This window comes from Panthera leo, chromosome A3, assembly GCF_018350215.1.
Source record: "Panthera leo isolate Ple1 chromosome A3, P.leo_Ple1_pat1.1, whole genome shotgun sequence".
Taxonomy (NCBI): domain Eukaryota; kingdom Metazoa; phylum Chordata; class Mammalia; order Carnivora; family Felidae; genus Panthera; species Panthera leo.
In genome coordinates, this window is record NC_056681.1 from 28,724,746 (window position 1) to 28,745,692 (window position 20,947).

The following is a 20,947-nucleotide window of genomic DNA, read 5'->3' on the forward strand; positions in this document are numbered from 1 at the left end:
ACCTACGGTGTGACTCATTCTTGTACCTGTCGTCATTCAGCACATATGAAGTCCTGATTGGAGCCACGCGTTTGAGAGAAGGGAGGCGAACCCATGCCTTTGAAAGTTAACTGTAATCCAGGCTGTGTGCCGACTGCCTGTCTCTGCCATCATATCAGTCAGCAAAAGCAGAGCACGGGCTGGCCGCTAGCCCCCTTTTGCAGATGAGCAAAACCGAGCCCCAGACTGGAGAAGAAACTTGTCCCCGGAGTAAGCGGCAGGGGGCTGGGAGTTTGAATCCGGTCCTCCTGGCTGGGCAGCCTCTGAGGGAAGAAGCTCACTGACTCCATCAGGGCGACTTAGGCCAGGCTGGGGGGAGGGAGAGGAGCCCCCTCTGGGCTTCGACAGAGGACGTGTGAAGGGTTCCTTCTAGGGCAGGAGTCCTCCACTGAGTCATGGTGCTTTCTCGGAAGGCACGCTGAGGATGGAAACACCAAGCGACAGCCCTTTGCAAGTGACAGCTCACGGGAGTGACACGGCTTCCACCAGAGCCCCCCCCTCCCCTGCTCTGGGCTGCCACGCTCCGGAGCCCCCAGAGCTGCAGTCTTCCTCCTTGCATTTTCCTGGTGCCCTTTGAGGCAGATGGAGAGGGGGTGTGTGAGAGGAAAGGAGTCTAAAACTGTTGTGTGGAGCCCACACACGCTTGCTCCCTGCTTCCAATGGCTCCGTGCGACAGGTTATTTTCTTATTTGTAGAGTCTTGGACTGATGGAAGGTTCTCCCCCACCCCCTCCCTCTGTTTCAAATGTGCTCAGATTTCTGGCCTGTCAACACAATGCAGATCATGTCGCTCCCGCCTCAAAACTGTTGAGTGGGTCCAAGTTTTCTCCAAAAAAAAAAAAAAAAAAAAAAAAATCTAAAAGAAAAGAAGCGTGTGACAGCGCTGGGCTCCCTCCCTGACAGGCCTGGTTTCCCAGCCACATGTTTTCCGAAGCGCTGACCCGAGGGGCTGCAGGAGAACCTCGCGTCCTCCCTGCAGACCGCAGCTTTCCCGGCCCCTCAAGCACGTTAGCTAGCACCTAAGGCCCGAGGAGTTGTAGGATCCCAAGTTGGACCCTGTTTACTCCAGCGTTCCCCAAACATATGAACACGAGGCGGTTGGCTTGTGTACCGCTCGTTACCATGCGGCCTAACCCAGTTTGGTAAACGCTTTGGTACCCATCCATGCCCTCAGCTCAACTCGCTCATCTCTGCGCCTTGGCTTACGCTGTTCCTGCCGTCAGAGATGCCCTTCCCTGCACCTCCTGATCGTCATGTGTCCAAACCCGTTCCTCCCCCTCGGTGCGTGCTGGCCTCGTGATCCGAGGGAGCTCTTCCTTCTCCGGACCCCCCCCCCCCCCCACCCGGCCCAGGTTCCATCTGCCCCTCACTGAGGCTACTTGTTGCTTTCTCCTCATTTTGGCGCCTGCTGCATACGTGGCTAACCCTCGCTTGGCGCGGTGGTTCTGCAGCCATAGCAAGCGGAGCCCGGGTGCGCAGTCGCAGGCTTGGAGCCAGAGCCCTGGGTGTGAATCCCAGCGCCACCGTGTACTGGGCGATTCACTGCGCTCTGCGTGTCCGTTCCCGCATCCGTAAAACAGAGCTGCTCTGTTTCTGTCGGTAGGTGCACGGGTAATGCTTGAAGCCGTGCCTGGCGTGCAGGGAGCGCTCAGCGCGTGGTAGCCAGCCTCGTAGCCATCATTGTCTTGTTCTGTTTGGATTTGCTCATCATTGCAAACGCGGGGCTGAGTTTCGTCAAGTGCCTAGCACAGCTTCCTGCGCCCGGTGGGTGCAGAACAACAAAAGCTTCCACGGGAGTGAATGCCGTTCGGTCCGGGGTTCTTTTCTTTTTCCCTGCGGCTTTTGTGCCGTTCTGGGGAATGGACAACTTGAGCGGAAACCCAGGCGAGTGTGATTTAATAATTGTCTATTCCTGGGACTGAGGCTGTGGGCGCGGGCTGCCTCTAGGTGTCTCTGTCTGGATCCACAGGTTTGGAATTGTGCATTCCCGGACCCGGAAAGCCGGCAGAGGCCTGGAGGGGGGCATTTCGTGCCCTCCCGGAGCGCCTCCCTCTGCAGCCCAGAGAGAGCAAAGGACTTGTGGGCTCACACGGCAAGAGCCACTGCAAGGCCTGGGTGGGACGCCAAGCGCCCTCTCTTCCAGGCCAAGGCTTTTTAAAACTGGGCTGAGCTGGAAGTTTCCATCGTTAAAGCCAGAAATCTGACGGGATCCCGAATTCCGTGGAAAAATACTAAAGTAATAATAATGGGAACCATTGTTTCCAGCCACTTACTGGGCTCAGCACTTGGTGCGTTTGATCCCAGCGGTATGGACAGTTAGCCCGGGTGGGGTGCACAGTTATCAGAGCGGTTCGACCCAGGGGGAAACGGGGCGCAGAGAGGTCGAGTGACTTGCCCAAGGCCTCACCGTAAGTGGCAGAGTTGGGATCACAACCCAGAGCAGCCTGACTGCAGAGCCCCTGCTGTTAAGTGGGTATCCCTCCGCCTTGTTTGACCGGTGGGGAAACTGAGGCCCAGGGGTGCTGGCATCCTGCCGTCTTGGTGCTCGTCTCGTATTTCTGTCAATCAGCGTATCCTCCCGGGAGGCCGAGGTGGCGGGTGTTCCCAAGACGGGTTTCCGTCCCATCCCGGAGAAGGAAGCATCTATTTTCACAGCTGAAACTGCTTTCCTGTTCACTTGGGCGTTGCTGGGGCAGGTCTTCTGACGGAGCCCCCGGCAAGATGGATTTTCCCGGCCAGGTGTCTTGCCAGGCCCTCGGTCCAGAGAGATGCAAAACAGCCGAGGTGGAAGTCAGACATGATACAAATCGGCTCTTTGTGTCTGTGAGATTTCCTGGCACATCCATTTGGGGGCGCAGGGTGTTAGATGGCCGCAGATTGGCGCCGGGAGCCGGGAGGGGATCAGGAGGGAGACAGGGAGCCAGGAGTGAGCGGTGAGCCTCAGCCTGGAGAGCCGGCCAGAGTGGGGGGTGGGGGGGCCGGTGCCAGGCCCGTGTCTGTGGCCGCCGCTCTTGAGAGCCGACAGTGTCTTCCAGAAATGGTAGAAGGAAACAGTGCAGTATGTGCTTAGGGATGAGCGGAGCCTCGAATCCGTGCTGTCTCTTCCTTAGCTTCTTCATTTGGAAAATTTCAAACCTACACAAAATGGGAAGGAGGGATGCCTCCTGGCTTCAAGGCTGGTCTGTGATTCCTGTCTCACCTGGCCCTCACTCTCCTGGGGGTGGGGGACCGGGGGCAGTTTGGGGGAACAAATGCTGGGCATCGGGTATCATTTCAGCCATCACTACTTTGCCATGCATCTCTTGACGTGCCCCGCTGTCTAACGCTCCCGACGTGCCAAAAGGCGTGGGGGTCCTTCATCCACATTTTACAGATAAGGAAACCGAGGCTCCCCAAAGCCAAGTTGTTCTCCTCCCAAGGCCACGTAGCGAGCGAGAGTTAAAGCCAGATCCCAGCCCCGGTTTACTCTTACCCACTTTGCGACTCTTCGCTATTCTCGTCACAACCCTTTTAATTATAAATATTCATTCAACAAATATTTTGGAGCATCTACTATGTGCCAGGGTGGCTCGACTTGCTGGGTATACAACCGTGGATAGACAAAAACACCTGTTCTCATGGAGCTGACGTCCTAGTGAGGAAGGAAAACAGACCCAAGTAAATACTGCATTAGGTAGAGACAGGTGCTGTAAAGAAAGTAAAGCAGGGCAGGGGAACAGAAGATCGAGTGGGGACAGACGGAAGTCCTCTCTCAGGAGCAGAGGCCCGAATAAAACTGAGGGAGCAGCCATGGGGATATCAGGAGAGTGAGCCGCGCAGAAGGAATGGCAAGTGCAAAGGCCCTGAGGTTGCAATGAGTTATCTATGTTCCTGGAATAGCAAGGAGGCCAGTGAGGCTGGAGTGAAGGGAGACAGGCAGTGTGGCGATCGGGAGAGGTCAGGGCCAGACCAAATGGGGTCTGGTTCATCGACCACCTTGACATCGAACACGTCAGGCCATTGGGATAAGATCATTACTCTTTGCATCACCGCATTAAATTCTCACTACAGTTCCGTGAGATGGGAACTATTATTATACCTATTGAGCAGATGAAGAAATTGAGACTCAGAGAGGTGAAGTGACTTGCCCAAGGTCACACAGCTTGTCGGTGCAGAGCTAGGATTTGAGTCCAGGCCCTCGGTGCCCTTGAGTCTGCATCCCTGCTGTCCTGCTTCCACTCCTGCCCCCTCCAGTCTTGTCACCCAGAGCAGCCAGGTGAATCAAATCCTCTTTGTTGCTGCTCCAAACTTTGAACGAAATCAAACCCTTGCCGTGATCCACGGGGCAGAGCATTTTCTGGGCCCCGTCTGTCTTGTGACCTCATCTCCTACCACACTCTCCTTTCTCTGTGGGCTTCAGCCACAGCAGCCTTCTTTCCGGCCTCAGGGCCTTTGCACACGCAGCTCTGTCCTCCTGGACTACCTTCCCTGGTTTTGCTTCCTTCGGGTTGCAGCTATAATCTCGTCTCCCCAGAGATGCCCTTCCCAACCACCCCATTCTAAAAGCGGTCCCCCCTTCGTAATCTCTCCCATGGTGACAAGTTTGTTTCCGAGCCCTCCTAGCCATTCTGTATTTGTGTCATTATTTCAGCCTTCTCTCCCCCGACTAGGATGTAAGCTGTGTCTGTCTTAGTCCCTGCTGCGCCTCCTGGGACCTTAGCACAGGGGCTGGCAGCGGTAGGCAGGTTAGTACGTACGGCTGAAGGAAGGACAGGTGGCTAGTAAGATCCCTGTTTTCGAGAGAAGGCTCCGAGCCACGAGGTCACCCGGGCCGTAACCCTGGTCTGAGAGCGGAGTTGTGCCCTCACCACGACGCGGTTCTGCTTCTGCGTCTGGCTCCCTGGCCGCGCCACAAACCCCCGCCCCCCCTTGCTGTCACAGGGACCCCCTAAAACATCAAGAAGTCCAAGATGTCAGTGGCAGCCGGGGTGGAGGGAGGTGGCCAAGAGACCCCAGAATTTGTGCTTATGAAAATTCTGGCTATCCCGAGCCGCTCACCCCGGTGTGGACACCGTGATGGATGAGCTGGCAAACCATGAAACGCGACACAATTAGTGCCTCCAGTGTCGCGGCCGGGTGGGATTTGGAGCGCCCAGCCTGGGGCCAGCGTCTCCCAAAGAGCCATTCGTCGCGTGAGGCCGCCTGGTGCGGAGGGTAAGGGTGCCGGTGGAGCGCGACTGATCCGCAGCCCCAGGACCTGGGCCAAGGGGCCGCAGCTCCTTGAGCTTCAGTCTTGTCGTCTGTGAAATGGGAGTAGGGACAGCCCTGTCTTGCTGGGTTCCTGTGGCGGTTTGGCGAGGCCTAGTGAGGGCTCCTGGTAACGCGGGTGTTTGACGCTTTCCAGCCGTTGTTACTGTCACTGTTACTGCTGCACGGCCATCATGTCATGGTTGGGGGCTTGAAAGAGCATCCTTCGTCAGCAGGACGACCTGAATGAAACCCACCACGCTGCCCCTGTCAGCCCCAATTTCTCCTCCTGGGAAAGGGAGGCTCACGTCCTGCGGGCTCCTTCCGTCCAGACCCCCCTCTCTTGCCCTTTCCCCCGATGGATGCCCTCGGGCCCCTCTCTAGCAGTAGAATGGGCTCCGGGGCACATTCCTGAGTTCGAATCCAAACACAGGCCACTTACTCTGGAAGCATGTGCTCCGGGGCAAGTGCCTTGCCCTGTTCTGAGCCTCAGTTTCTCCATCCGCAAAATGGCAACTGTGCCACTGTTCCCTCTCGCGTGGGGACTGTTGAGGGTTAAGGGAAGTAAGAGCTGTGGAAAGTGCTTTGTGAGCTGCAAAGAGCGCTATAAAAGGCATCAGTGAATAGTGTCAGCGTGGGGAAAAATCTCATCCAGAGGCTGTCTGCTGTCGGCAGCAGGGTGTGCTGAAACCTTGGCAAATGTCGTTTAATAAATGCGTGTCGCTTTTAAGGGGGCCTTTATCTCGGCTGGGGAAACGCGTGCGCGTCCTTGGCAGCCTGAGAATCCAGAAGCCTGAGCTGGAGGGGACCCCGTCGTGGCGGGGAGAAGCGGTCGCACACAAGTTTCGGGAGCAGCTGTCTGTTTGAGTCCTGCCTCTGCCCCTCCTCTGCCTCTCAGGGTTTCAGCTTCCTCACCTGGAGGAGGGGGGTGGTGACAACAGCCTCACCGGGGCTGTCATGACAGTTTAGTGAGGGCTTCCCATTACCTGACCTCATGCACACTTTGCACCCGTGAGAGCGCGGCCGGGGGGCACCCGGGCCTGGCCTGGAGGAACAGTGGGGCCTGCGGGGTGGGTTCTCAGCCTTTCCAGGCCCCACCTTTGGGCTTCAGTTTCTCCCGCTGCAACATGGGAAGGTGAGAAGAGGGCCCTTAGGTCATTCTCCCAGCCTCATCTGGTCCACCCAGGCCGGGTGAACACAAAGGGGGGGGTCAGAGCACGTGTATTGATAGTTCCTTCCCTGCTGCTTTGCAAATGGGGCCACACTGCAAGCAAATTGCTTCAGCACCTCCCTGTCCCGTCTACACCCAGCAAACACTCGCTGAGACCTTTGGCCCTCCCCCCCGCCCCCCCCTCCCCACCGCCCCCCCCCCCTCCCCGGCCTCCTAGTCAGAAGGAGGCCCGGCCCGCCTGGTCACAGGTGCAGCAGGGAGTAGTTTCATGCGGGTGTCGAGGCAGAGCCGGGTCTGGGCTGGAGAGAGTCCTTCGCTTCTCAGGCTTAAAGCTGTGATCACCCATCATCCCCCCCCCTCCTGAAATATCGGCTGCACAGTAACGGCTGGCCAGCGCCGAGCGGTTTCCTCTCTGCCGGGCACAGTGCTGAGCTCTTCACGCGCAGTAGCCTGCTTCCTCCTAGAATAACCCTAGTGTGGTCATTATTATGGTCATCCCCCGTCTACAGATGGGAAACCACAGGGCCAGAGGGGTGAAGACACTTCCTGGGGTCTCGTATGTGGCAGAGTTGGAATCTAAGCCAGAACGTGCCTGCGACAAATACCAGGCAGTGGCATAAACTTGGAGGATACAGCAGGGCACAAAACTGAGGCTCTGCCCTCCAAGAGCTTATAAGCGGAGCTAATGAAATTGACAAATAACGGTGTAATACGTCAGGTGGTAGGTGATATGTAGGAAAATAAAACAGACCAAGGGACCTTGAAGGGGGCGGCATTTCATACAGGGTGGCCAGGGAGGCCCTCTCAGGTAAGCCTGAAGGAGGCAAAGGAGCCAGAGTGTAGATATCTAGGGGATGAGAGTACCGGGCAGAGGCAGTGACCAGTGCAAAGGCCCTGAGGCGAATCTGACGTGATTGAGAGCCAGCTGTAGGGCCCTGGCGGCCACCAGAAGGATTCTGTGAAGGCTGCAGGAGGGTTTGGAACAAAGGAGGGATGTTACCTGGCTTAGTTTTTAAAGGCTCCCCTGGCTGCAAGGGGAGCGTGTGTTCTCTCGTGTGTCTCATAGCGATACGACTACAGGAAGGTCAGTTTGCATCCAGGTAAGGGAAGGTGGTGCAGAAAGGTGGCCAGAAGAGATCAGAGTCTGGCCAGATCTTGGCATGATCGGCATGAATCGGCACGAATTGGCCAGAATCGGCACGATCTGCTGGTGGATGGGCTGCAAGGACATGGTGGGGAAGGGGGACCGTTCTCAGTCCAGTTTTCCAACCACTACCATCTGCCTTGGGGAGAGAGACAGTGGTACCCCCTTTTTTACAGGTGAGAAAAGGGAGGCTTGGAGAAGAGTGACTTTGCCAAGTCACCCCTGTAGGGACGAGACATACAGGTCTTCTGGCCCCAGAGCCCAAGCCCAAGCCCAAGCCCAAGCCCATTGTTGGCACCTCAGGAGTTTCCCTGCTCTGTGGAGCGGGCTGCTGGGGTCTACCCTCTCCCCACAAGGATATGGCACCATGCCCAGTGCTCAGAGTTGCCTGCAGTGGGGGTGGAGGAGAGAGTACCCTGGGCACCCTGGGCACCCTGGGCCCACCCCCATTTTATTTACAAGGCCACGTGCACCCCGTTTGTGCTGGCTCTAATGCGACTGGTAGTGCCCGCCACGGCATCTGGGGAGTCTGTCCGATGGCTTTGCCCAGCGGTGCCAGTCGACTGCTCCCGGCGATGGTCTGCTGTTCAGATGGTGACTGAAGCCATCCTTTAAGGTGCGAGGTTAGCCCAGTCCCAGGCTAGCCCTATCCCAGCTTGCTCGTGGTCAAATGAGCGTGTCCCAAGGACTCCGCTCCGGTCCCTCGATTGTGCAGACCCCTTTCCTCTCCTCTGCGCCTTTGTTCCTGCGGATCCCCTTCCCTGGAATGCTTTCCCTTCTCCCCAGCCTCTGTCAGCCTTCCCGGCCCGGCCCGGGGGCCACCACCTCCAGCGAGTCTTCCCACATCCCACCCCTGTCCCGAGACCCCGTCCCCAAGCCCCTTTTTCACCCACTTATCTCTCTCTAGGTGGTCACTGCCCATGTCCAGGACTCTGCCCCACACGGACAGGGACCCATCTTGGTGTCCTGTAGCGTCTAGGACTGGGCCTGGCAGCTGAGTGAGGTTCGAGAGGGCACGAATGAATCGGGCCACCTCGAGAGAGAATCAGGGCCTCGCTGCGGCTGTCGGAGCCCCAGCACACTGGCATCGAGCCCTGAGCTCCCCTCTTTAACTGCAGGATCCACAGCCATCCACGCAAGGCCCCCCGTGGATCATCCCTGGGGGGCGGGGGGGGGGGCGTCTGCTCCCTGCCCCGGGGCACGAGTTCAGGGCTAGCATGGAGTAAGCGGGTGCTCAGCACGGTTCGAGCCCCCGGTCAAGGGCAGCACCCTGGACCAGCTGCCACGCCGGGTCGCCCACCAGCAGCTGATGGCAGGGGTGAGGGGAGCGGCTCTCCCGCCCCTACTCTTAGCAGCCTTGCATGTGGAAACTCACGCCGGCACCTGCACAGCTGGGCACGTGGGCACACAAGCGTTACACGCACAGTGGTCCCCACGCACGCCGTCGTCCCTGCTCCTAGCACTCTGCCACCGCACACACTCATGTTCACACTCATGCACACTGCTCCCATCGCGCTCATGCTCCCCCCCCCCAAGAGTGTGCATACCCACAAGCACACGCCCATGCGCACATCCTGGTCCTGTGCCCCCCTGCCTGCGGGCACATCCACACCCCCATGCTCACCCCATGCTCACCCATCCAGCACCCCCGTGCTCACACCCCTCCCCCCGACATCTGCTCACACCCCCTGGGCACAGACATGCCCTCTCACGCCGCCGCCACGCTCACGCGCACCCAGGCCACCTGCGACTCAGCAACTCTCCCGCACACAGTCCACACCCCCTCACCCCGCTTCTACACACTCTTGAGCAGCACTGTGGCTCCCTCCTGCCCACGCTCCCTTTGTACACGCCCCCTTGGGCCCACACGCATCCGTGTGAGTGTGTGTGCTTTCGCCGGGCACACTCGGGCACACATGTGCACGCTCCAGCGGAGTCTGCTCCTTCACTCTTCCACACGCCCGCACTGCACAGTCTCACACACGGCCCGTAAATCGTAACCCGGAAGATGCCAAAGGCAGCGCCCGGCGAGGTGTGTGTGTGGCATCATAAACCGGCAGCCGTCCCCCAAGGCGGGTGATGATGATCGCGCTCAGGGAGGGGGTTGCTGAGCTCCAACCCCGCTGTGGGGGCCGGGTGTTATTTGGGCCTTAGCGGGGTACTTAGCCCTGGGCCCTGCCAGAGCTCTGGCCGTAGCCCCCCAGGCCCCTGGGCTCCTTGAGTTTGTGGAAACCTGCTTCCGGGGATGGGCAGGCCGCCACGTGAGTGGCAGTGAGCACCCATGTGGGCCAAAGCCTGTCCCTGGGCGAGGCACCTCCCAGCTCTGTTCTCGCGCCCTGATGAGGCAGGCTGGGGAGGAACCCTAGGCAAGTTTCAGTTCTACGTTGATTTGGTTTTTCCCATTAGAAAGCATCCATTCTTATTTTTTCACTTCCAATGAAAATTGTTTTCATCTTTGCTTGATCTCAAAAGCCATAGAGGAATGTCGTAAAAAAAAAAAAAAAAAAAAAAAGAATCAAATCTATTTTTGCGAGCTCGACGGTCAGGTCTCCGCCCCCATCCTACGGCCTCCCTCATACCATCCTGACTTATTTGTGGGGGACAGACTGGGGCGGCGGGAGCAGCAGGTCCCTGGGAGGGGGCGGGAGATGGGGTCAGAGAGGCCAGCAGGAATCACTTGTCTGAAGGGCTGGGGCTCATTCCAAATGTGATCATTTGAGTTATTTCTTTGAACTGTATCTTCTCCACTTGTGTGCGGACTCCGTGAGCCCAGGGACGTTGCACAGCCCTTGCTCGGGGCCTGGTGCACAGTAGGCTCCAATCATTCACCGCTGACCTGCACTATGCTGTGAGCCCCCCCACGTCCTGTGGACACTGAGTCCCTCCTATAACACGGGGCCGTTAGCACCCATTGTGCACACTTCTCCTGCTAGAAAACTTTATTTTTTTTCCAAAAGGAGTAAATGTTCGCTAAAGGAGCAGATTTCAATATATTGTTGACTAGGAAGCGAAAAAGAAAATGTGCCAACTGCTGGCCTCCTTTCCCAGAAGTAACTCACCACAGCATCATGGAGATTCTCGTCGCAGACCCTTTTCTCTAGACATTCCATTGGTCAGTCACTATCTGCAGATTTTTTGTAATGCTTATTTATTTTGAGAGAGGGAGAGAGAGCACGGATAGGAGAGGGGCGGAGAGAGAGTCGAATCCCAAGCCGGCTCTTTGCTACCAGGGCAGAGCCGGACACAGGGCTCGAACCCACAAACTGTGAGGTTGCGACCTGAGCTGAAATCAAGAGTCGGGCGCTTAACTGACTGAGCCACCCAGGCGCCCCTCTGCAGGAATTAGTTGAGCATCTAGTCTGTGCCAAGCACTGTATCAGATGCTGGGGGAAAGTAGCAGTGGAAGGAAAGGAAAGGGAAGGAAAGTTCTTGGAAGGGAGGTTCATCTAAACAATAAACATGTACATAACATGACCAACATATGTATCACACGTGTACATTTTTCCTATTACAAAATAGAATACTGTAAATGTTTAACATTCATCTAGTAACATACCCAAAATAGAAGGAAAAAGCCTTCAGTTTTAGATGCGTGATCCAAAGAGAGTTGCATTTTACAGCCTTGTATATAGGACCTTGCTGTTGTTTATTTAGATAATTATTTTATTTTATTTTATTTTACAAAGTCATAATCGTACTGAAAGCATAGTTTTTCCTACTTTTTTATGGCACAAGCCGTGCGAACAGAAAACATGAAAGCAAAGTCCGTTGTAAATCTACGACAGAATTAACCACTGCTAACCTTTAATATATATTTTTTCTTTCAAAACTTAGAAGTTTGAGATCTCACTGACTATGTTCCTGAGTGACTCTGATCTCATAATATAGTTTTGCATTGATAATTGTAATTCTACGCCGTCATCTTTCAAAACGTGTTATGTATTTATTTTGAGAGAGAGAGAGAGAGAGAGAGAGAATGAGCAGGGGGAGGGGCAGAGAGAGAGGGAGAGAGAATCCCAAGCAGGCTCCGTGTTGTCAGCGCAGAGCCCGATGCAGGGCGGGAGATCGTGACCTGAGCTGAAATCGAGAGTCAGACGCTTCACTGACTGAACCACCCGGGTGCCCCTAACCCATCATTTTTTAAAGATTTTTTTAAAAGTAATCTCTATACCCAGAGGGGGCTCGAACTCATGACCCCGAAATCAAGAGTCGCACTCTCTACTGACCGAGCCAGCCAGGTGCCTCTACACCATCATTTATAGCGGCTGTAAACTTGGTCATCATGTGAATTCACCGTCACGGGATCGATTGGTCTCCTTCTCGTGGACATTAGGATAGTTCTGATTTTTCATTTTTATAAGAACACTTGAGTGAATGAAGTAAAATGTTTTCTCATAGCCTTAGTTATCTGCCTATGATTTCACATCATTTTATTTACTCATATTTATAACTATTTTATTCACTCGTATTGCAGTTACCTTTGCTGGTATTCTGGGAGATTATTATTGTGTTTTCATACTTTTTTGTTGTCTCTAAATGCTTTGCAGTGAACAGGTTTTATTTGCATAATCACAATATCATTTAAAATTATGCCATGCAAAACTGTCCAGATTACCAGTTTCCACAGCGATGGCTTTTTATTTCTGTCCGCGAACTCCGTGTAGGGGATAGGCCGTAATTCACTTAACCATCCCCTCTCATTGGCCGTTTGGGTTTTCCCCCAACTTTTTCAAGCTCGTCGTGTGGGAACCCCACACCGTGTTTGGGGTTATGTCCTCATGGAACAGCCCCACAAAGGCTGGTGAACAGCTTTCACACCTCTGGTACTTCCTGCCAAACTGCTTTCCCGAGAGGATGTTCCAATTTCCACCCCCACCAGCAGCGTGTGAGAATGCCTGTTCAGCCACCCTCCTCTCCCGGAGACGGTTCAGGCCCCTGGACGGTGGTTCTCCCTGCCAGGAGGGCAGGGGAGAGCAGGAAATGGTTTTGTCCGCGATGCCAGCACGATGACCCCAGGCCCAGAACCGCAGGAGTGATTTTTAACAAGCCCGGTTCCCAGAACAGAACCTGCAGAGAAGAAGAAAAGCAGGCAAGCGAGAAAAAAAAAAACCCTCTCTGCTGGAAAAAACACACATATACACAGATTAAAATAATATTTGGCACTTACGTCCCACTTTTAAAATTCTTCAAACGCTTTATAAACACTAGCTAATTAATTAAGCTGCCTAAATCTGGCTGCAGTTGGTAGAGAGCTCAAGAGAAGCTAAAAAAAAAAAAAAAAGGGTTGGGGGGGACCAGCCCTACCCAACTCCAGATTTTATTGTCGCCTGCCCGGGGTGTGATTACAGGCCTCCGGCTGCACCCCAAGAATAGCCCTGCTCCAACACGTTGCGCGCCTGATGCTGTAGCCCTCTCCTGCTCGCGCCGCTCCCCTCCCCAGCTGCTGACTCACAGCCCTGCACGGTGTTATTGATAAAGATAATAATAACTGGCAGCTATTCTGCGCGCCCCGGGGGCCAGGCGCGGTCCCGGGCTCCTGGCTTCGCTCGCACCGGCTCCTGGATGCGCCCACGGCAGCGCCATTCGACACCCGAGCAAGCGAAATCCCTCCTTCCTTCGTGTGTTCGTTCAACGTGTGGTTATTGGGGGCCCCCTGTATGCCAGACACGGTTCCAGGCAGGGGGTTGGAAGCAGTTCCTTGTGGATGCTACCTCCCGGCTGGGGGGAAACCCCACAATCGAGTCTGTAAATGTTATGTCTGTGGGGATGATGGGAACAGAATCTAAAATTTACCCAGCACCTACGAGGCCGGCACCCAGTCCTCATGCCTGCCCTGGGAGTGGATGCTCATACCCCACCTTATGGATGATGGAAGGGAGGCCCAGGGAGGGCGGTGCTGAGCTGGCGAGGAGGGGAACCCGCGCCTGTGCTCCCCGCCCCACCCCCAGCCTGCATTTCTAGCACTTGCTGGGAGAACCGGGTGACCCCTGGCCTGGGGAGTCAGGGCTGGGACGACCGGCCCAGGGGGCTGAGAGGCCTGTGCGGAGGCCCTGGGCTCGCCAGCAGCGAGGGCAGCCTGGAGTCCAGGGCCTTCCCTGCTTTGGGCACCCTGCCCTTGCCGATGGGTGGCACCAGGCCACGGGCGGGTGGCAGACCCCCAGGTCTCTCTCCTGCCCAGCCAGAGCTGGAGGGGGCTGCTCAGGGCGTCGGCTGCACCCTGTCTGGTGTACGAGGCAAAGACATACCTTTGGATGGGGACGAGGCAAAGACTGTCCCCACCAGGACAGGTGTCAGGGCGGGGCAAGGTCATACCGCAGGTCGGCGAGTGACCAGGAGGAGACACATGGCCCGTCAGCACCTACACCAGGCTGCCGCCACTCCGTGTCTGCATTTCTTATTCTCCCTTCCCCCACTCTGTCCCCCTCTTTCGCTGTCCCTGTCCCTGCCTGCCTCTCCCTCGGCCTGTGTCTATCCCCCTGCCCTCTCTGTCTCCCCAGCTCTGTGTTTCTCCAGGGGCTTATTATGTGTCCTCTCTCCCCCGCCCCCACCTGGCTCAGAATCAGGCCCGGGCTGTGACCTGAGTATCTCAGTGACTTCTCTCAGCCACTTGACCCTGCCTTGTCACTTCCAGACTGTGTCCCCCCCCACCACGCCCCCACCCTGTGTCTTCTGCCCCACTGCTCTCCAGTTTTTAAATTTATTTATTTATTTTGAAAGAGAGAGAGAGAGAGAGAGAGAGAGAGTAAGAGCAGGGGAGGGGCAGAGAGAGAGGCAGAGAGAGAGAATCCCAAGCAGCCTCCACGCTGTTAGCACAGAGCCTGCTGGGGGGCTCAAACTCACGAACTGGGAGATCAGGACCTGAGCCGAAATCGAGAGTCAGGGACTCAATCGATGGAGCCACCCAGGTGCCCCTGCTCTCCAGTTTAGGAGTCGGGCCTCCCCCCGCCCCCACTGAGCCCGAGGAAGCCTTCCAGCTCCCTAGCCCGGGAGCCCTTGAGGCCTGACATGCATCCAGCCCGTGTGCCCCCAGCGTCCAGTACAGTCTGGCCTGGAGACACATCAGCCAGGGTGGGAGTGAAGTTCACACAACAGACCCTTGCTCACTTACCTGTCATGGAATGACACACGGTAGCTTCCTGTGCCCCGCGTGGTGCTAAGTCACTTCTCTGTGTCATCCTGTTTTCAGAACAGAGCAGAGGGCTAGGGGGTGCCCCAGCCATCTTGTAGATTAGGGCACTGAGACTCAAAACCCGTGGATAAACTCGGGTCATGTGTGAGTAAAAGGCGAGCCAGATTTCAGACCAGGTCAGGTGGCTCCAAAGACCAGATGCTTCTTGTCCACACTGTCCCTGGCCGAGGCTTACTGTGTGGTGCTGCCGGGGATCCATCGAGATGGGGTCATAGTAACTGTTAGGCAGATGAGGAAACTGAGGCTCGAGAGCCGTGAAGGCGCCCGCTCGAACTAAGGCCGCCACTCCCATCCACGAGGAGCTGGGCAGTCAATCCCTTTTGGATCTCCTCGGTGGCCCAGGTGATGGCTGTAGTCACAAGGCAGTAAGGCCTGAGCCAGGATTCAAACCCAGGTCCTCCGGCCTCACGGCTTCACAGCCCGGATGAGCCCCAGCTGCCGAGTGTGGCTTCCTGGCTCGGGGCCTGCTTCCTGGGCCAGGCCCAAAAGAGAATCTAAGCTCCCCGTGGAGCCCCACGCACACCGTGCTGCCCCCCACCTCTGGGCCGTTGCCCAGCTGTGCCCTCTGTCAGGAACACGGCGCCCCTTCATCCTGGTGAGCTCAGAGCCCAGCTCAGACGTGACTTCTCCGGAGAGGGGCTCAGGACCTCCAGCCTGCTCCCAGCTGTTTCCTCGTCTGCAACAGGGTCCCGTGTCACAGGCTCGTCGCCAGGGCTACATGCCGTGTACACGCAGCGTGCTGAGCTCACGGTGTGCACTCGGTCGGTGAAAGCTGTTGTGGATAAACACTTGCGCGGACGGACAGGATCGCACAAGGATGCTAAATAGCTGTTTTGTTCTCCCCCCAGGTGTGGCAGGTGAGGCGGAACTGCAGGTGATCCAGCCCGAGAAGTCGGTGTCTGTAGCGGCCGGACAGACGGCCACTCTGCGCTGCATCCTGACCTCCCTGCAGCCCGCTGGGAAGGTCGAGTGGTTCAGGGGCAAAGGGACAGGCCGGGAGTTAATCTTCAGTTTCAGAGGAGACCCTCACTCCCCTCGAGTAACAAATGTTTCAGACGCCACAAGGAGAAACAACATGGACTTTTCCATCCGCATCAGTAACATCACCCCGGAAGACACGGGAACCTACTACTGTGTGAAGTTCCAGAAAGGGAACCCCGATGTGGAGTTTAAGTCTGGACCAGGCACCCAGGTCACCGTGAGCGGTGAGTATCGCTCCGTCCCCTGGTTGTGACGGCAAGTCAATAAGAATGCCCTCCACTGTCTGAGCAACAGATAAGGATCAGGTGCTTTGGCGGGTGCCCCTGAATCAGCCCCTTCCACGGATCAGGAAAGTTGAGGCCTGGAGAGCTTGTGCTATTTGCTGAAGGCCCCACGGCTGGTAAACGGTGGGAAAATCTGGAACCTCAGTCTGCAGGCTCCCAGCTCTTCCCTTTTCCAATCCTGACCAGCCCTCTGGCTCCAGCAATGAGGGACTGAAAGTCTGAGTGACTTTCCCAGTCACAAGGCCCAACCACACCCCTGCCTCCGGAGAGACCTCCACTCGATGTGGCCAGGGTTCTCTTTACTGAGCACTTACTAAGCACCTGCTGTGTGCATTCTCTGTTCCGGGTGCTTTGGAAGTCGCAGGGAACAAAACAGGCGAAGGCTTTTCTCTCATGAAGCTTACGTTCCCTTCCGGTACGACAAGTGCACCCAGGGCAGGGAGGGGGAGAATGCAGTTCTTTATTTCATTTTCAGAAGCCACACCGAAAGAAAGTCCTGAGAGGCACAGGCTCGCTGTTTACTCTGACACCCTGGCTGGAGGAGATGCCAGAGGTTGGGGATTTGCTGTGGGTCTGTTCAGAAATCCGTCACCGGATTCAGAGACCCACTCAGGCGGTCACTGAAGACTGCAGGCAGAGCTGGGGCATCTCAGAATGTCCACGTTAGGAGTTGCCTCCTTGAAGCAGAAGATGATCATTGGGGGTTTCCTACCGGAGGCCTAGGATCCAAAATCCTGGGAGGTTGGCACCTGAGGGGCCCATCCCGCCCGATCCCCCATGTACGGATTCAGAGCCTGAGGTCACAAGGTGACAGGGGCTTGCTCATGCTCACGTGTCCCGTGAGGAAGGAGCGCATTCCAGAACCCATCTCATTCCAGGCAGACTCCTTCCTGAGCCGGCTTTGGATTCGGTTTCCACGGAAGGGCCTAGCACATAGTAGGTGTGGCCTAAAACCAAGTTACCCTGAACCTTTGAACAGTGAGCCCGCGTTTTTCCTTTTTATCATTTCCCCCAAAGGTTCTGAAACGCTACAACCCTCTCCTTGAAAATTGTGCCTTGTTCTGTTCGTCAGCAGTAAGCATGAACAAGAAAGAGTCCTTGGGGGGAGGCGGGGCTAGCATTACACCCCCAGATCAGACAGATAGGCAAACGTCTCATGAAGTGTTGAGCCTGTTCCTGGAGGACACGCACCCACACACGTGAGAGCATCAGGAGTCTTTCCCTGTTGTGGGATGTGGCTCCTTCGCTGAGCAGCCTGGGGCAGGGGCCTGGGCGGAGCAGGGGGGCCCCCGCCATGCCAGAGACACCACCCAGACACCCCATTCCTGGCTCTGCAGACTGCGGGTGACGGGGAGGCAGTTCATAGAGACTGTCCGGAGCCCCGTGAGCAAGAGTTCATTTTCTAGACTCTAGCTGTCCTCAGAAATGAGCTGTCCTCATTTCTCTCTGCCTCAGTCTCCTCATCTGCAAAATGGTCCTAATCGTGGACTCCCTTTAAGAGAGCTGAAGGATTTGAGGCGCTCTGACTGCGTCACCTGACACGGAGGAGGTGGCCCCTCAAGGTTGTGACCCGGCTCCCTTTGCTGGGCTCCGTTTCCTCACCTGCAGGAAGTGGATCATTAGACCAACCTCGGCAGGACATGAGGGGGACACAGTGATCCGTGTGAGCAGACAGACCCTCAGTGAGCCCTGGGTGCTCCTCCCAGAGCTGTCCGATCCTGGGCCAGTCTTGGCGTCCCTCAGGTCCTCTGTGTCCCATCTGTGCTGTGGTGATAATCGGGCTGCTGGTCAGTGGTCTCAGGATTGGAGAGGAGGTCCAGAGAGCCCCGGATGTGGGGGTTAGGTGATTCTTGGGTATCTGCATGCAGCGACTTCGGAAGTGGCCGAGCCCCGCTGCCTGGGTTCCCACCTAGCCCTGCCTTCCAGCTCTGTGATCTCTGATGAGTCATCCCCACATCGGGCCCCGTGTCCTCATCTCTGTGTGACAGCACAACCCCACTGCAGGGACTGAGTGAGCGAATGCGGATAAGGTGCTAACAGCAGGGCCTGGCACGCGGTCAGTATCCCATGAATGTAGCTGTAATAGGACCTTGGCTGGGTCCCTGTTCCTCCCAGGCCTCGAGTGTAAGGGGGGTGTGGGGACGGTGGTGGGTGCCTTTGAACCTGGGCTGCTCATTGGGATCACCTGGGAAATGCTGAAAAAGATCCCCAGACCCTGACTCCACCCTAGAAATTCTGCTTTAATTGGTCAGACAGGAGTCTGGAGACAGACAGGGAGACAGAAGCGCCCTGAGCTGGACGCTCCCCGAGGTCACAGAGGAAACGCTGAATTTCTTCTCCCCCTGATAAGGGTGGCTCCCTGTGCTACTGGGGCCGGAGAGGAGCTTCTCAGTGGGTGGGTGCTTCAGAATCACCCGTGCGCGTGACAGCTCCTTGGAAAATGAGCCTGATCGGGGTGGCCAGGGCACCCTCCTGAGGAACATGCCTGGGGCTGAGTTGCCTCCTGTCCTCCGGCCCAAAGAGGGGCTGGCGACACCCTGCTCAGATCCGAGCTGCCCCGCCAGGGGACCTTCCCATCTTTAACCACACGTGTGTCTGAACAGGTGCCAGAATCCACGCAAAGCCTCGCTGCTCAGCCCCAGAGCCCTCTCTGCCTCGACACACCAAAATGTCACGGACAAAATCTGTCCTCCCTCTTTCAAAACGCTCCCAGCTCTCTGTAAATAGCTAATCTGCGGGAAAACGCCTGTGATCTCGTTTGTGTTTTGAAAGCCAATTCGCCAAACTTGTTTCCTGAGGGGATTATTAAAAGAAGAGGGAGAGAATCATAATTTGTTGGTTTCTGCTGCTTTTCTCATTTGGGGTTTTGCATGGCAGCTGCAGGGAGCTGGCTTTGGGACTTTTCTTGTATTTCTGCTAAGCTTTTGTTCTGCTCTCTTACTGCCTAACAAACAAGTCGTTTCAGACGTAGGCACGACCAGATCTCACGATAATAATCATAGGTGTTGTTTATTAAGCACCTACTGTGTGCCAGGTTCTGTGTTTTACATACATCCTCACATGTTACCAAGGTGGTATTTTGATCCGCGTGGTACCCAAACAGACACGGAGGTGTAGGAAGAAAGAACAGCGAAGCTAAAACTAATCATTCGTGTGTGCCGGGAGATGAGCCCCGCCCTTTGCTGTGTGCCCTCGGCTAGCTGCGTTCCTCCCTGAACCTTGTCCCATAAATGGGATCATACTGGGCCCCCCTCCAAGGCCTGCTGGAGGGATTAAGGAGCTGAGGGGAGGAATCAGCCTGGTGTCAGGTGCCCAAAATGCTGTCTGCAACCGGTAACTGATCACCTTGTCCCTGTAGGGCATCCGGACTGCTGGTGTTTTCATGTCTTATTTGGTGACACCTCCTTTCTGTGTCCCCAAAATGTCTGATGAGTTTTCGAAAGCAAGTTAAATATTTACAAATGTAAATATTTGTAATATTTCCTATGTTTGTTACGGAAGGCATTAGGTAATAATTAACAATTTGGAGACCCCCTATAGGACCTTCTGAAATGCCCTCCCTCTCGAGTCACTGATGTGTGTGTTCCCAGGACACAAGAGGGCTTCTGCCTGCTCCATAGACCGGTGTCTCTGTCCTTGAAATTGATTCACGATTGAAAAATTAACCATCTTTGGCTTTCTCAGCACTCCGTGATCTTGGTGTTCAACCCAACACCGACCCAAGAGAAGAACGCAGATTCAGAAAAACAACCCCTCGTTCCCTCCCTCTCAGACTCAGGGATTGGAGATGAGACCCTACGGAATGTTTGTGGAAAGAGTGAAAACTAGAGTAAATTCACAAATACCTGAAGGGAGAGCTCCAGGTGTAAGTTAAGTTTGGGATAAAGACAGATCCGAGTTTGGTCCTGGAGAAGCATTTTCAGTGTTAAATTCAAAGCAAAACTGCCTGTATTTGCCTCACGTGCCCCTCACTCCCACCCGAGTAGGAGAAAGGCCTGCGGTCCCCTCTCACCGGGGGCGCTGGGCTTGGCCACATCCAGGCCTGCAGGCGGCTGGCCACCTGGTTCCGGCTCTCCTCGGGGGCCCCCTCCACCCCTGCAGGGCTGGAAAATAATCCGTGAGGGTTCTGCACAGTGTCACTTACCTGTCGTTGCTGAGGATGACCAGAGTCATGCTTACTCGTAAATGCTCCTCTTGTAGCCAAACCCTCTCCCCCCGTGGTGTCGGGCCCCACGGCCAGGGCCACACCTGAGCAGACTGTGAGCTTCACCTGCGAGTCCCACGGCTTCTCCCCCAGAAACGTCACCCTGAAATGGTTCAAAAACGGGAATGAGCTGGCAGCCTCCCAGACCACCGTGGACCCAGAGGGAGACAGCGCTTCCTACAGCATCTTCAGCACAACCACGCTGCCACTGGCCCCGGGGGACGTTCGCTCCCAGGTCATCTGCGAGGTGGCCCACGTGACCCTGCAGGGGGGCCCTCCTCTTCGTGGGACTGCCAACTTGTCCGAGACCCTCCGAGGTAGATGCCCGTCACCCCCCCCCCCCAAGCCCAGCTCCGGCCCCCAAGCCTCCCAGCCTGCCCCTCCCCCACTCCGTGCTCCCAGCCTTCCATCCCCTGGAACCTGCCTCCTGACAGACCCTCCCAACCACCGGGCACCCAGGGGTACCGTCACCTCCTCCTGTTTTGACGGCAGTTCTGGGTGAACACCTACCGTGCTAGGTAGTTCGATTTACTTTCCCAGAGCCACTCCAATTATTGAGCACCTACTGTAATCCAGCCACTGTGTGCTCGGTGACTTCATGGATTTTGCTAGTTATTGGATTCCAAATGCATGCTGGGGGCTCGATTTCACTCATCATTACCCTAATAGGAGCTACCAGTAGGTACCTTGAGCACCTACTGTGTACTGGG

The 20,947-nt window shown here is 56.0% G+C and overlaps 1 protein-coding gene across 2 annotated transcripts in view; it reads left to right on the forward strand.

Moving 5' to 3' along the window:
• Positions 1–20,947, forward strand: part of SIRPA (signal regulatory protein alpha) — a 42,326-nt gene that overhangs the window by 4,056 nt on the left and 17,323 nt on the right. For both annotated transcript variants that reach the window (XM_042931420.1, XM_042931421.1), the window contains exons 3-4: positions 15,617–15,973; positions 20,234–20,554. In XM_042931420.1, coding sequence (XP_042787354.1) covers positions 15,617–15,973; positions 20,234–20,554 — 678 coding nt within the window. The remainder of the gene's footprint in view (positions 1–15,616; positions 15,974–20,233; positions 20,555–20,947) is intronic.